The sequence below is a fragment of the Micropterus dolomieu genome, linkage group LG21 (assembly GCF_021292245.1).
Source record: "Micropterus dolomieu isolate WLL.071019.BEF.003 ecotype Adirondacks linkage group LG21, ASM2129224v1, whole genome shotgun sequence".
NCBI classification, from domain to species: Eukaryota; Metazoa; Chordata; class Actinopteri; order Centrarchiformes; family Centrarchidae; genus Micropterus; species Micropterus dolomieu.
Window position 1 is genome coordinate 18,655,124 of NC_060170.1, and position 14,879 is coordinate 18,670,002.

General features: G+C 44.0%; 1 protein-coding gene across 1 annotated transcript in view; it reads left to right on the forward strand.

The window, feature by feature from the left end:
* Positions 1-1,116: 1,116 nt before the first annotated feature.
* ptch1 (patched 1) overlaps positions 1,117-14,879 on the forward strand; it is a 51,055-nt gene continuing 37,292 nt past the window's right edge. The window contains exons 1-2 of the mRNA XM_046034727.1: positions 1,117-1,746; positions 3,218-3,410. Of these exons, the coding sequence (XP_045890683.1) occupies positions 1,576-1,746; positions 3,218-3,410 (364 nt within the window). The 5' untranslated portion in view covers positions 1,117-1,575. The remainder of the gene's footprint in view (positions 1,747-3,217; positions 3,411-14,879) is intronic.

Sequence of the window (14,879 nt, forward strand, 5' to 3'; positions counted from 1 at the left end):
CACTGGACTATCTGACTACTGCATTAAGCTACTTGATTATATGTGTGTAAGGAAACGTTGTCTCGATTAATGGTAAATATATTGATGAAATGCTATGTAGGCATTAGGTCCGTGTAGCTGAAGCTCAAAACGTTTAACATTGCATGGGTAATGCGCACAAATTGCATCTTGTGTATTTGTGTCTGCAGCTGGTCTATGTGAAATATGAGGTAATTTAATATCAACTAAATACATAAACGCACTATTTTGATATTGTAACACTGGATAATTGTAGGCGTTATCAATTAGCTGGATAATAAAATGAATAAAAAGGAGACATATACACAGTCCCATGCGTAATAGCGCGTAATATTTAATACACTGAAGTCAGCTTTTCACCCACAGTTATTTGTGACCATTTTGTCAAATTATTTTGATGATGATATTTTACATCTTATATGTTGTTGGATTTTGTCTACAGATTGAGATGTGGTTGGAGAAACACAATTGTGATTAGCTGACACAATTGTCAGCTGCAGCTGAGCTGTGTATTATTGTGTTTGATCATTGCAACCATAACTTTATTAACTGAAATCCAAACATTTTAGTTTTACAACAACATTCAAGTTTTAGATGTATTCCTGTCATTTGCACAAACAGCTTAACGAAGAAATAACGTGACATAGAAGTATATTTTTTTCACACTATAAAGACAAGCCTATATTCTACTAAAGGCTGACATTGTAACAACACCTACTCTGAACCGCTGTAGGGCCTAGAAACTGCGGTAGAAAAAAAATATCAAAGTTAAAAACTGCCGTTCTGACATTCCTCACCATCCTTCCGACGCACACGCTGTGTACCTTGCCTCAAGACTTCAGCCCTGTCAGGGAAATGTTTCTTTCTAGCGACAAGGCGCTGTGTGGAAACTCAAAACACCAAACGCATCAAGCGGGTTTGGCCCTCAGCGAGCCTCCCCTGAAGTTGGAGATGCACACATGAGGTCTCTCTGCCTGGGTGGTCCCTCTACTTTAGTGAGCTGTTGCTAAGCAGCTAATAATAGTCGTGTTTGCTGAGTAATTTTTGCCCTTCTGGAACCAATCAGATGCAAGAAACTCCTGCGATCTGACAGCCCCAGAGGCGGGATCTCGAGTCTTTTTTTTCTATTTTCACCCCTCCTCCTTCTCTGCCTCCAAATGGAGAGAGGTCTTTTTCTCCTCTTCTATTGAATCTCAGAGTTGGCCGTGACGCGCGGCCCAGGGGAAGACCACATAGATCACCACCAGAATGCTACGACCATCGAGGTTTCTTACCCGACGACTTGTGTATGGGAATCACTTTGTGCACCTCGCTTTTTGAGAGAAACTTACTTTTTTTTAGAGACACGGTGAATGCGGTGAAAGCGGTGGAGACCTCCGGATCACGAAATGTTGGGATGGAAGGCGCAGACTTTGACTCGCCGTCTCCAACAGGAGTATGAAGTCCTACTTCACGGGTGTGAGATCTCCGAGAGTGAAACTTTGTTGCCTTGGGATATCGCTACACGCTTTCGGGGAAATACTATAAAGTGGGAAACGGTCTCGCAGTCCCCGCAACATGGCCTCGGCTGCTAATGCGCCCTCCGAGCAGGAAAACAGAGACCCCGATCGGCCGAGGATAACGCGGAGGAACAGGGGGAACTATACCCGCAACACACCGCTGGATTTGGAGTATTTGCAGCGGCCGAGTTACTGCGATGCGGGCTTCGCTTTGGAGCAAATAACAGAGGTGCTTATTTCTCATCTTAACCTGGAAAGAGCTTTATGGTCTTGTTTTCATTGTGTTCGCCGAGAAAGTGGCCAAACTATGTCCAGTTGCTGCTAGGTAACGGAGACGGGCTGGGCAGGGGGACGCAGGGGTAAGGCAAGGTTGTAGCGAGCCTAACGTTGTTTTGATTTGTGCAATAGGCTGTTTAGAGTGTGCCACCGGCTTAGGATGAGATATTTGCACGCCACTCGATTGTTCCCCAATGCAACATCCCAACCTGTAACGGTCAGAGGCAAGGCAAAACATGCAGCTTTTCACTCTCCTCCAACACTAGCCTAACACTGTTTTCATAACATCCAACTTGACGTTTCCCGGGAGCTGCGTGAAACGTTTTAGTGGCTAAGTTGTAAGTTTGTATGACAGTGTCTGAACTTGGGGGACTCGCGTAAAGGAAAAAAAATCCATGTGGCTGCCCTCTTCCGTTCACAAATATTGTGAGTCCCCCGTGATGGCTCCTCCACTCCCCATGCAGGTCGGAACACACGGGCTGCTGGACGGGGAGTGGAGTTGTGTGTGTGTGTGTGGTGGTATTTGTGGGTTTTACCACATGCACCTTTTTCAGGGTATTTAATATCACAGTGTGGGTGTGTGTGGGTGTTAGGCTACTTCAATGACAAATTACACTACTCCCGAAAGATATTTGTGCAGTGGGGAGTAAACCTTTATTACAATTTAAGGTATTTTTCAGTCTGTTCATAGGGACTATATGGTGCTATTTCACAGGAATATTATGCATTCAAATCAGGAGTTTAAGAACCTGTAGGTGACGTTTTTGCACAAGGATATAAGTGAAATAGAGACACCTTCACCTCTGTCCACTCTAGAGGTCCATCTGCAAACCTGTTTTGGAGCCTAGCAACACAAACCTGTGACACCCAGAATATTCACAATTTATCCCTGTAGCAGTGGAGTGACACGAATGGACCAGACTGTGTGTGGGTGACCTACAAGATATCTTCCTTTTGCATGTATCCTGCTAAGGTTGCAGTTTATACATGTTACTGATATGACAGAACCTGTGGCTCCCACTCTGGGGAGTCCTCACTAGCTTCTAGGTGGTCCTCAGCAGATGTGTGTATTTCAGTCATCACAGGTTAGGTGGAATGAGACAGTGAATGTGTTTTTATTTATTATTTTGATCACAGCTTCCATTTCCCTTAGAGCTGTCACTACAGGGGTATTTACAGTCTTATAGCGAATCATAACAACTGGTCTTCTCAGGTGAGATTCCTAGGGTGTAATTGGGGCCCGTAGCTTAAATATTTTGGGACTCTTTGACATGAATACAATTTGGACCGCCTGTGATAGTCACCGTCTTTGCTTGTATAACATTAAACCTTTTCTCTCAAACCCTACAGATTTACCTGTCCAGGTAAGTGCAGTGTTTTGTACTTCAACTGAGAGTAACGTTACGACTCTTGTCTCATCTTAGGGGAAGGCGACTGGGAGGAAAGCACCTCTATGGCTGAGAGCGAAGTTCCAGAGACTTTTATTTAGGCTGGGCTGTTACATACAAAAGAACTGCGGAAAGTTTTTGGTTGTGGGCCTCATGATTTTCGGAGCTTTTGCTGTGGGCTTAAGGGCAGCTAATTTGGAGACGGACGTGGAGAAACTCTGGGTGGAAGGTAAGTCACTTTTTTTGGTCACTCTGTTTTTAAAAAGTTGTGTTGAGTTTATATGCTTTTCGTGTGTGTGTGTGTGTGTGTGTGTGTGTGTGTGTGTGTGTGTTTGAATGTAAGATGCTGGGATTAATCTTTCTTTCACTGCCTTTGAAGCTTTACAATTTGATGTTGCATGTTTAGAAGGGCATGGGATGGTTTACATTTTAAGAAGAGGGGACTGGTGGGCGCTACTAAACAAGCCAGGGGGGATTGTTTATTGTTTAGGCCCTGGTAAGTGGCCAACTGAAACTTGTAAATAATTTATCCTAACATAAAAACCATGTTAGTTTCACACACAAGATGTGCAAGAAGTGACTGTAACTACACTCAGAAGTAAGGTTGTAATTATGTTCATAAGAAGCTTTTGGGGGAGAGGAAATTTTTGTCAAAGCCGCCATTTTGTGAGAGTGTGTGTGAGTGTGTGTCTGCCTGCCCCCAGCAGTTGAATGCTCAGAGACTGTGTGTGGTCCGTTTTGGACAGCTCTCAACTTTCCAAAAAGATTTGTCTCCGGCTGCAGGGAAAAAGCGGAGTCAGGACAGGAACTCGTGTTTGTGGAGTGGGCAGGCAGTGCACTTGTTTTATTTCATTTTTTTTAGAAACAACATAAGAAGACTGAAATTTCGTTAAGGAAAAAAGGAACATGCATATGGGTGGCACTTGGGGGGTAAAGGGAAGGGGCTGTACTTTTTCCTTTCCTTTGATCCACATTCCTGCACTTAGGGCCAGAGTGGTCTGCAGGAGTCATGAATGGAGGAGCAGATTTTGCTGCTGAAAAGGGCGATAATTATCCTTTGATCATTAAAAAGACACAAAAGTTGTTTACACATAGTTGCTGTCATGTTTATGTGGCTGCCTTTTCTATTTTCTCCTCATTTTAACTACCCTCCCTAAAATATAAATAGGATATTTTATAACATCAAACATTAAAGCAGACTGATTCCTGTGCAGATCAAACACCTCCTCCAGGGTTGGCTGTTCTCTCCTAGTGCGCTGTGACAGTGGTCTGACAGACAGCGTGTTCTTCTAATCTGGGGCGCAGGCGCACTTGACAGCAGTTTAGGCAGAGGGGAGTCTCTTCAGTACAGGTCTCCTAATGGTAGCCAGAGGAATACACTGTTTTCACACCCTTTTCATATGTCAGACCACGGTCGTGTATACTAGGGGCACCAAATGAAACTGCATGGCAAGAAAATGATTGACAGAAAAATAATAATAATATTTTGGGAATTAATAGTCAGTCATCAAAAATGATGATGATGAAGACAGGTGCTGGGAACAGCCTGTGTATTGTGATGTTGCCAGCTTTGCCTGTTTCATGTCATTGTAAATGTAATATCTTTGGATTTTAATTTTCTATAAAGCAAAAAATTGAAAACCAGAAATTGAAGGACATCACTTTGGGCCCTGGTAACTTCTGATTGCCATTCCTCTATATTTACTGTTCTCACACTGTTTCTGGGAGTTCTTTTTGGAAGTAGTGTGTTTAGCCGTATGTTGGAAAACCTATTATTTGGAGCATACTGAGCAGACAGAAGGACAGCAGTGAAGTTCATTGTGCTGTAGTAATCTGAGTTTCTGTGGATGTTTTGATGCATTTTGGCACTTTGAAAACTTTCTCCATTGAAATACTTTGTAACTGTCATGAATTCAAGCTGGAAACAGCTGCTTTGCTTCATGAAACAGCAAACAGCAAACATTATACAGCCACATTTTAAGCTTACTTGCAACATGTGATTGTTTTTTTTTTGTCATTATTCTTAGATGTTTTGTGGACTACAAGATTAATCACTTATTAAAAAAACTATCCATCTGCCCCAATGTACAGTTAGCTGCGGCACTACTGGTGTCACATCAAATTCATCAGCACATACCTGATGATTATATTGTTATATAGCCTTTGTATTTGCTGGTGCCTTATTTTACTTTTTGTCTTTCACTGAAGTTGAACCGTAGAGTTTTAGGCATTGTCAGAACAGGCTGGCTTTGTGTTGAACCTGACAGACAGATGACAAAGTATAGTGACCTCTTGTAGACATCTACGACGTGGTTTTGCACTGGCCCATGCCGATACACAGAGACCTGCTCATACACACACAGACACTGACAAAGAGCCTGGGCTGCGGTGGTTTCCTAGGTCCCAGTACGTGAGGGCTTCCAGATGTTGATAGGGAGAGATCTGTTTGTTTAGATTAGACTGCACAGCTGAGGGATAGATTAGTTCTGCCTGGACCATGGAACACTGTGCTGGGCCGTGCTGTAGGACTGGCCCATTGTACTGAAGGAAAAAAGAGGAGCGAGGAGGAGAGGACAGAGCAACTGTTTATGTTTCATTTGGAACTGCCCTCTGCAGGCGACCCATGGACGACCCTGCCTGGAAGCTGTGTGGCCTGTGTACACACACACACACACACACACACACACACACACACACACACACACACACACACACACACACACCCCCAGTTCACACCAGATCTCTCAGTTCCTTTACAATTGAGCTGGAGCTGCATTTTTACACTGGTGATCTCATTGTCTGTCGTCACCTGCTTTCTGGTAGTGCCGAGGCGGTTGGGGTCATCAGAAGACCACCATTAGCTGGGTACCGGAGCTGGCTAGTGTGTTTATTTTACGCGCTGTCACGTGCCGACACTTTCACAGGGATTGTCTCTTCTCACACAGTGCTCACTCAGCACTGTTTATAAACACTCAGACACAGGAAGTTCTGTTTATTAGACAAAGCGACAGAGACCAATTGGGAGTGAGACATATGCCGGCACAAAGAGGCGATTGTGTCAAACCTCTGAGGATGTATGGGGGTTTGTTTTTTGCTAAACATTTAGGGAATGATAGTAATAAGCCTTTTTTTCTTTCTTACCTAGACCACATAAAAATGATAGTGCCCTGTATTTAGGGCAGATTACATCCACACTGCAGATAATCGCTGTGTTTATGTCCACTGTGGCGCTCACAGGAAATTATTAGCTCAAACAGGAAGTTGTAGTATTGTGGTCTCCCCACACACAAACGTTGCCCGCTGCCCTCTGTGTGCTTTCCTCAATGCCAGAACACATGCCTGTTGGCCTGTGTTCACATACATCCTCAGTTTCAAATTGCAGATGATTCTACATGATCTTGCGATGATTAAGTATAAGCCACATTCAGGGCAGCAGAGACATAGAGAGCGGAATAAGGCCCCTTTAGAGTTCCTCCTGGCCACAAATGGAAAATGGAGCCATCCCTTGGCATTCTGGGTTAAGGCAAACATAGGCCAAATTGTAAAGAAAACAGCAGCGTGGCCTGCCTCTAATTAAAACAGTATCGCATAAACATTGGCCCTTCCTGTTGGACGGCCCCTCACTCTTTTGCTCTGTTTCTGTGCTGAGAGAGGGGACAGACAGGAGAGCATTTGGAAGTGGGGCTTTTGAAGCTCAAGCTCCGAGCAAAGGTTGAAGTTGAAACTGCTGTACTGTAATCTGTGCTGAGTTGTGGTTAGCCTGTAGCTTTAACTTAGAGTAAAGAGAGGACGGGGTCTGTAGTGTTCAGAGGATGTCTTTTGTTTTCATTACGGGTGAGCTTGAGTTGACCCACACAGAGAAATGTGTGAGCGATTCAAGTTGAAATAAGTTTACAGTCCCCCAGATTTATGGCCTGGACGAGGGGCATAGGGCTGTGGATTGAGGCTTCAGACAGAGGGTAGGCCCCTGTTCCCGGAGCGCTTTCTTGGGGGACATAAGTGTAGAGGCCAGGGGCCACGGGGGTAGACCCCTGAGACCCTGAGGTCATCTCGTAGAGGCCCCACTATTTAAAACCTCACCTGATACTCACCCTGTGGTCTGGGTGCAGAGTGAAGACTCACAGCAGAGGAGAGGGGGGCGGAGGATGGGAGGGGTGGAAGAAATGCAGCAGGAGTCGCAGCTGTCACCAGGCGTTGTTTGTGTCCTGTATATATTCATGTGTGCCTGTGTGTGCATCACATGAACCAAATGTCGTTAGGAGAGTGAGCATTGTTCTTCTGTATCATGTTTTCATTTAATGAATTTGTGTTTAGCCTTTTGACATTGTCCTCCAGCAGGGGGCAGTGAATATGATAACATTTTTGCTTTATTCTCTGAATTACAGTGTGATAATTCTAGTTCAAATAAATATCCACATTCTTCATTATCTTAAGTACATCATTCTTGCTTAAATGGCAGAATATATTTTTGAGGAATGACAAAGAGGAGGGAAATTCAAAACTCATTCTTCCAGAATGTTAAAATTCTACTGCCTCCGACGTATTTCAGATCATCAATATGGTAACACTTACAATGGTGCCAATCCATGTTTGTGTGCATCTTGAGCCTCCAGTCTGATAGGACCAAACATCTTCTCCTAAACCAACTCCCTCCCTCCCTTGCATGTCTGTTTTGTATCTAGTGTGATTAAGAGCTGAGTTGACAGAGTTGGTGGTTGTTTTGTTGTTTTGCTGGTAATGGCAGTGGAGAAGGGAGCGGTATAATGCTAAGTGCATGCGGAAGAAGTCTTGACAGCCTTTCTTGTGGACGAAGATGAGGAGGAGGAGTGCTCTGGATGTGGCGTCTCCACTGAGAGGACTGTGGTTTGCATGATTGAATTATCCAGCTTTTGATGTGTATGGGTGCATTGATACATGCATGGATACACGCGCGCGCACACACACACACACACACACACACACACACACACACACACACACACACACACACACACACACACACACACACACACACACACACACACACACACACACACACACACACACACACGTAGGTGGTTGACCAGGGCTGGCATGGCAGGCTATTTCGATGGGCCTCTTTTTGCTATTTTCTCTTCTTTTCATCTGTTTTCCTCTCTTTCTTTCTTTTCCTCTCTTTTTCTTTTCCTCTGTCCCTTATGCTGTATCTCCAACCACTTTCATTCAGCAGCCGCAAGCAATCAAACACAGAAATGCGCCCACACCCAATATTTTTGCACAGAATACACTACATAGAGTCATCTGTCTCTCTCTCTCCACCTATTTCACTCTCTCACACACACAATTGTAGGCAGTCGCACACAAATGTGAGCGTGCATGCATGCACACACACACATGCACCTATACTTCCAAACTGGACTCAATTAAGTTTGTAGAGAACTGATAAACACAAACAGGATTAAAGCTCCATAGAAGGAATAACATTCCAGTTTGTTGTGTTAAACTTTACGAGTTGATGAAAAGTGCAGACTAGCTGGTGAGGGATTTAGTGTGGGGAAACATTGCGCCTCTGGTACTGTACCGTGACTTACAGCGCTGTTTTCTCAACCTAGCTCTCCCTCGTTTGAAAGCAGTCGTGTGTATATTAGCCCTACTTGACGAAAGTAAATGTGAGAAAACGTTTAAAATTTTGCCCGTTAACCATGCTGTGCATGTCCGCGTGTATGTATGCTCTCAAGGCGAACGCACTCCCATTCACAAACAACATCCTGAGATGCCTCCAAGCTCTCTGTTTACATTTTGCATTCTTTCAGGCGCTCTTATTCAAAAACCAGAGCCCTGCGAATGACCGACCACAGGAGACTGTGGAGAGAATTACCCACCCCCCTCAACCTACTTCTCTCCCTCTCTCTCCCTTCTCTCCCTCTCTCCCCCTTCTATCCCTCTCTTTTCCTCTCTGCCAGAAAGGTCTCTCTTTTTACCCGAGCCCCCCCCCCCCCTCCTCTTCCACCACTCCCCCGTCCCTGGCTGGAGAGAGTGGCCTCAGAATGCCAGATGTATTACAGAGTGAGCCACGGCAATGTAAACACTCAGCCCTGCCATGAGAGCAGGGTGGTCTGGCCTCTCTCCTTCCCTTCCCTCCCCTCCTATCCCTCCCTCTTCCCCTTTCCTCTCTTCCCTCCCTCACAGCGCTGACTGCCAGAGGGGTGGAGAAAGTCCAAAACAGCAAAGTGAGCGAGAGTGTGTGTGTGTGTGTGTGTGTGTGTGTGCGTGTGTGTGTGTGGGGGGGGGGGTACGGCGCAAGGAAAGAAACAGAAGTATAGTGGCAGTAGTGTGTTTGTGTTTTGGCTGCAGCGCCTACCGTGCACCAGGAGAGAGATTGGGGTGTGGAGTGATGCTTTTAAGACTGCAGCGCAGAGAATATTTCATGCAAACATGCTATAAACATCCCCAAATTGTGTGTGTCGTCTGAATTTCTGAGCCCCTCTGGCACACATGGATTACGTACGTAGCAGTATAGTTCATTGCAATTCCTGCAGCACAACGTCATAGAAATCTGGCAGCAATAGCAATTACACAAGTACCACACATGCACACGCAAGGCATAAAGATACAGAGATATAAAACATTTCCTCTCTCGGATGATTGAGAGGTTTGAGGCTCCAGATTGAGTCAGTATGCGTCAAAGTGAAATTGTCTCCCATATAAAGACCACCCTGCAAGTATGACTGAAGCAACAGGACATTGAGAACACTTGTGTCCCGACAAAACGGGCTGTTTAGCATGGCCAGATTAGTATCACATTTTTCTGTCATTTTCTGCATGGTTCTCTGGTTTGGACGTTTACGTCTGATATTTTTGTCCAGGGCAACAGTATTTGTGTGCACAAAAAAAAGCTTCAGCTCTACAAAGTGTTTTAGCATCTTACAGCTCATTGACACGTAACTTTACTGTTTTGGTTCACTCTCATCGCTCTCATGAGCGTTGAGAGAAAACAAGCTCTGAAAAAAATGTCTGTTCTCAAGAATGGAGTAACCTGGGAAAAAAAGTTTCTTTTTGTTTTTCTCTCTTTCTTCCATTCACCCTCTCTCGGTTTCTGTCTCCACGTCTTCTGTTCCGCATATAGGAATGTGTGATTTTGGGATACCTGGAATCATGGACCATCTTTCCAGGAAATGACAGAGAGATGGCTGGTTGAGATTGGCTGTTCAGACTCATGTCACGGTCTGTTATGGCTGGGCTGTGGGCCAATAACAGGGCAGTAAATGTCGCAGTGGGAGATCGCTCACCTGGCTTATGTTGGACAGGCACTAACAGGAGATATAGGATGTGATTTTTAATTTTTTTTATTCCAGTAGAGCTGGAGTTGATGGAAGAGTCACAAGATGTTTGATTTTACTTATTTTACTAAACAAAATAGCGTACTGTCTCTGGAGATTTCTTTTAACGATTTTACATTACTTACAATGGCAGTATACGATCAAATATGTCCTCTTGGTTGCATACACCAATTAATATATAATTTGCCTGATGTCTTGGGTATTTTTAATTGAACCACAACCACTGCACACATGTGTGCACATGCTACAAACACTGACTTTCTGTCAGCGTTTTTTCTTCAACCCTTACCCTAGTACTCTTTCCACTGCACTGTGAATCCACTGGCACTGAATAGATTTTTTTTTTTTTTTTTTAGGGTGGAGGTGGGGGGTTGGGAGGGGAGAGTGGGACCTGAATGAAGGCAGCAACGTGGAAGAATCTGCCCATTGAGGAGTGTGTGAATGTACACCTCGGGCGCAGGGGAAGCTGCATTGGGAGCCAGCCGACTGCTAAATACACCCATTTTAGGGGCTGCAGGGGCCGGACAGGTGATTAGCATAATCAGGGGCGAGGGGAGCCATACATATGGTAATGCTGGAGCTGGGGGGTGAGGGTTGGTGGTATGGGTTAGGAGAGGGGTGGGGGCGGGGCTGGCAGCTGGGGTGTCACATTAGTGTCAGGGGTCGGGGTGCTTGGGGGTGTGTAACTGCATGAGGAGACACCCTGCTACAGCTGCATGTCGGAGCACTTCCACTTTCTGTTATCATTTCTTCCCCTCACTTCTGTGATCCGCTCACTTTTTTCCATTTCTTTCGCAGTCATTACTTACCTCGTTTGTTTTACTATTCCTCCGTGTGGCAGCCCCCTCCTCTTTGAAAGCTGAAAGAGAGAGCAAGGGCAGCGGGGGGGGGGGGGGGCTCAACATGGGTCAGATAGGGTCTCAGCTCTCAGTGAGGCCTTTCATCACATATTTGTGGCTGTGTGCACACCTGCATTTCTGAGCCCACATTCAAAACTACTATTACTGCTTTGTGTACTGCTGTGTATGCTGCTACCACAACCACTACAACTATTACTGCTAGTACTACTGCTGCTGCAACAGAGAGAGCATGCAAGTCCCCCTTGAACTCAGATAAAAACAGTGGGCTCATTTTGATGAGGAACACAGAAGGATTGAAATTCATTGTAAAAAAAAATGTCACATAACTTCATATATTTTTGCAAAAAGCTCATCCAATAGTGAAACATCCTCAGCATTGACAAGGTACACTTGCAATAGGTTGATATGGCAATGGAGCAGTGACTTACTTTATCGGAGTAACACTGACAATACATGGTGAAAGACCAGTTGTTGCAGTGATTTATCAAGGCTTTAGGAGTTTTGATAGAGGGAGAAAAGAATAGTGGATGTGGATGGTGAAGTCACACTTTTGCTCTTTCCTTCTACTGCAATCCAACATACGACAAAAGGCTCAAGTTGTAAGCAAAACCAAATTAGCTGATTGTTTCTTTCAGAATTTGTGACTTTAACAGGAAATTGTTGACCGTTGAATTTTGTTAGACGTGATACATACACCTCACCTGACAATTGTTGACATTTAACCAGCGTTTTGAGTGGGTCTGTCAAGATGCAGCAGCAATAATATGTAGTAGCAGATATTTACTTGGCAAGAAAATCCAAGGAACAAAGTGAGTGTCGAGTTACAGGCAGACACAGAGTCACAGCAGTTGGCAGAAGGTAGAAGCAGACGAACGGTGGAGGGAGGCAACAGGTGGGTTCTTCTCAGTGATCAAAGCTCTGTCATATGATTGTCAGTAGCAGCTGAGAAGGAGTAGACAAGAGGAGGTGGTGACGTGATGAGGGGACATGTGTAGTGACCGGTAGCAGGGACCAAGCAGGATGTGAGAGACTGCATTTATAGTACATATTCTACACATTCATCTTTAATTTCTAGAGCTCTTGAGGAACTAAAAATAGTATTCTAAATGAATATACTGTAAATGCTGACATGAGGTGGAGACCTAAAAGACTGACCACTCACGAGGGCCAAGATCCAAGGTCAAATGATGTATATATGACAGAGATAATCATGCGACTTGGATTCATACTAAAGCAAATGCATCTGTCGTATGCCTTCTGTACATTTGTCTTTCATTGCTAAAGCTCTTAAGTAACTTGACGAGCAGCCTTAGCATAAGCAGCTGTGTCTAATTTTCCATATGAAACCCTTTGTTTCATCTTATCCTGTACATGGAGATGATGACATTTCTATCCTGACAATTACCGGATCGGAGAACAGTCCCACTAGAATACCCATCCATACCCATGTTGATTTAGACATTTTTGTTACATGTTGACATCTCATGCAACAGGGGTCACATCCTATGTCAAGTCTTCCTGTTGCGTACATTTGACAAATTTCTTGTCTATAACATCTGATAAGTTTAGCAAAATGAACATCTGCATCAGGTCCACATGTGTTTTCATCCATTGACTTTGTTAAGGTATCTTCTCAAGTAGCTTCCATGAAGTAGCTTTTGGCTGTTTATTATTTAATTTTTTTTTTAGCTTTGTTGTCCTCCTCCGTTCTTCTGGCGGTATTCAGGGCTTAGGGTATGGGAGGTCGCTGTAGACTTGGTGGCGGAGAGATGACCTGGTTTCGGGGGGCTTCCTCATCACCACAGGGGGTCCCTGCTGAGAGAGGGCCTAATCCAGCTAATCCTTTCTCTCCGCACACACACACACAGACGCACACGCACACACAAAAAGATGTGTTTAGCCACATGCATGCACATACAGTATGTCTGCGTATGTGTACACAAGGTCCTGGTCCCTTTTAGCATCTTAATGGCAAGGTCAAATATTGGATCAGACCTCTGTTAGTGATGGTGGAAATCACAAGGGCTTTAAACTGTTTCTACATCTCCTGAAAAGGTTATTATTTATAAATAAAATGTGCAAAAATGTTCAGGTAGAGATACGCTGTTATTCCTGTTTCTGTTTCTGTAATGTTTGTGCGTACAGTATGAGCAAAGTGTGTTTTTAAGACCAGTATCACACTGTAGGAGTTGTTTGCTGCTGGAGGTGTGTTTTTTTTTCCCTTGAAGGTTCAGGATGTTTCCGTTGTCAGGCGTAAGATGTGCAGGGGGTGGAGCTGTGTGTTGCATGGAAAAGAGAAAAAGTTAGCAAGGGGAAAGGGGGGTGGGCTGGCTTTGACAGAGGGGCCGGGCTGATTGCCATCATGATCTGGCCAATCACAGAGAAGTGCTGAATAGAGCAGAGAGAGAGAAAATGAGAGTATAAAGAGGAGGGGGAGTTCAGGACTGAAAGGAGGGAGGGGGTGATGTCAGTTCCTTAGAAACCTATTTTCTCTCCCTTCGTCCCCACCGCCCCCCGTTCCCCTACTTTGAGAATAGGGGGGACCAGGGGTTAATGTTATGCAACACACTGAATGCCTGCACTGAGCGCCCCAATACAGTGACACACATAGGCCTGCTTCTCTTCTCTTCTGTTTAGGTCTATTTTTGAGAAGTTTAAAAATTGTTTTTGATCATTCACCAAGCATTAGTAACGCTTACACAAGCATTGTAGCACACCTTACACATTAACAGGACTTATGGATGAAGAAATGGTTGGTGGAGGGCAGTGCTGACATGAATGGTCAAATTCAAATGCTGCAACTAATAACTATTTGTATTATCGATTAACCTGCAGATTAATTTCTTGATTAATTGGTTGTTTTGGTCTATAAAATGTCAGAAAATAATGATAAATGCCCATCACAAGTTGCCCGGCAGCACATGCTGACATATTCAACTATCTTGTTGTCCAAAATTCGAAGTGTTTAGTTTGTTTTCACAGAAGACTTAAAAAAAACAGCAAGAGTTTACATTGAAACTTGAACCAAATTTATGATTAAAGAATGACTTCAATTAACCAGTTATGTTAGATTGCTGCTGACCACTTATTTGTCTATTGATTAATAGAGGAAGTGCTTCAGCTGTAAATCAATCAATCAATGACAGATGTTTGAAGATTTATGACAATTTTGGTAATTGGTATCACTAAAGTCATATATTAGTAAAAATGAAACTCCTAATGTGAGAATTTCCTGTTTTTATCAGTTTTACTTCACTGTAAACGTTATGTTTTGGTGAGGTTTGGCTACTGGTCAGAGCAGTTGAGCATGTTTAATACCTTACTTTGTGGCTGTCGTAACATCAGATGGGCATGTTCTAAATTAATAGCCAAAAGAATAATCAGCTATCAATGTAAATTTGTTGAAAGAGAAGAGCACAATAAGAAAGAAAGGATAGAATAAGGAAGTAAGAGATAAACAGAGCTGGTATAGGGAGCTTTTTAGGAAGTCAGTGACACATTGTTTTAGGTCACCGCAGC